General features: G+C 40.6%; 1 protein-coding gene across 1 annotated transcript in view; it reads right to left on the reverse strand.

The window, feature by feature from the left end:
• LOC107594455 (myosin-2-like) overlaps positions 1 to 542 on the reverse strand; it is a 12,552-nt gene that overhangs the window by 6,432 nt on the left and 5,578 nt on the right. Inside the window, exons 6-8 of the mRNA XM_016284510.1 lie at positions 530 to 536; positions 333 to 450; positions 30 to 236 (exon numbers count right to left, since the gene is read on the reverse strand). Of these exons, the coding sequence (XP_016139996.1) occupies positions 30 to 236; positions 333 to 450; positions 530 to 536 (332 nt within the window). The remainder of the gene's footprint in view (positions 1 to 29; positions 237 to 332; positions 451 to 529; positions 537 to 542) is intronic.

Consider the following 542-nt stretch of genomic DNA (forward strand, 5'->3'; position numbering starts at 1 on the left):
AATTGGAAGGACTGAATTCTCTACAATGCCATTGTGTTGTAGCAGAGTCAAAAATGAGAAGGAAAGTGTTGAAATAATTTTGTCCACATGGTGTATTTGCTGAGTAGCTCACCTTGGTGTGTCCAAATTTGTATTGGGTGTGGTCAACATCAATAGAGCCCAAGAGTTTCTCTGTAGCCTTTTTGTTGTCAATGAACTGTCCCTCAGGGATGACACTAGCGTTTAATACTTTGTATCTAGAAGACATTTAGGGGAGAGTAGTATTCTTGTGAAATATGTAAGAAAGTGAAGATTAGGTGATACATCATCTCTAAGTAAGAAGTTGTCTTTACCTCTGCTTGAAGTCACCGTAGTGGATTCTGCTGGGGAAACCCTTCCTGCAGATTCTGATACCCTCCAGCACACCATTACACCTGAGCTGGTGGATAACCAGGAAGTTCTCCATCAGACCTGAAATACAAATGGACTTAAGGTTCCAGACATTTTTTCATAACTGCGATACATTTGAGTCTTCAAGGATCAAGATTACCTGGAGTCTTGGA

Source organism: Sinocyclocheilus grahami, unplaced genomic scaffold (genome assembly GCF_001515645.1).
Source record: "Sinocyclocheilus grahami isolate Dianchi unplaced genomic scaffold, SAMN03320097.WGS_v1.1 scaffold183.1, whole genome shotgun sequence".
Classification (NCBI taxonomy): domain Eukaryota; kingdom Metazoa; phylum Chordata; class Actinopteri; order Cypriniformes; family Cyprinidae; genus Sinocyclocheilus; species Sinocyclocheilus grahami.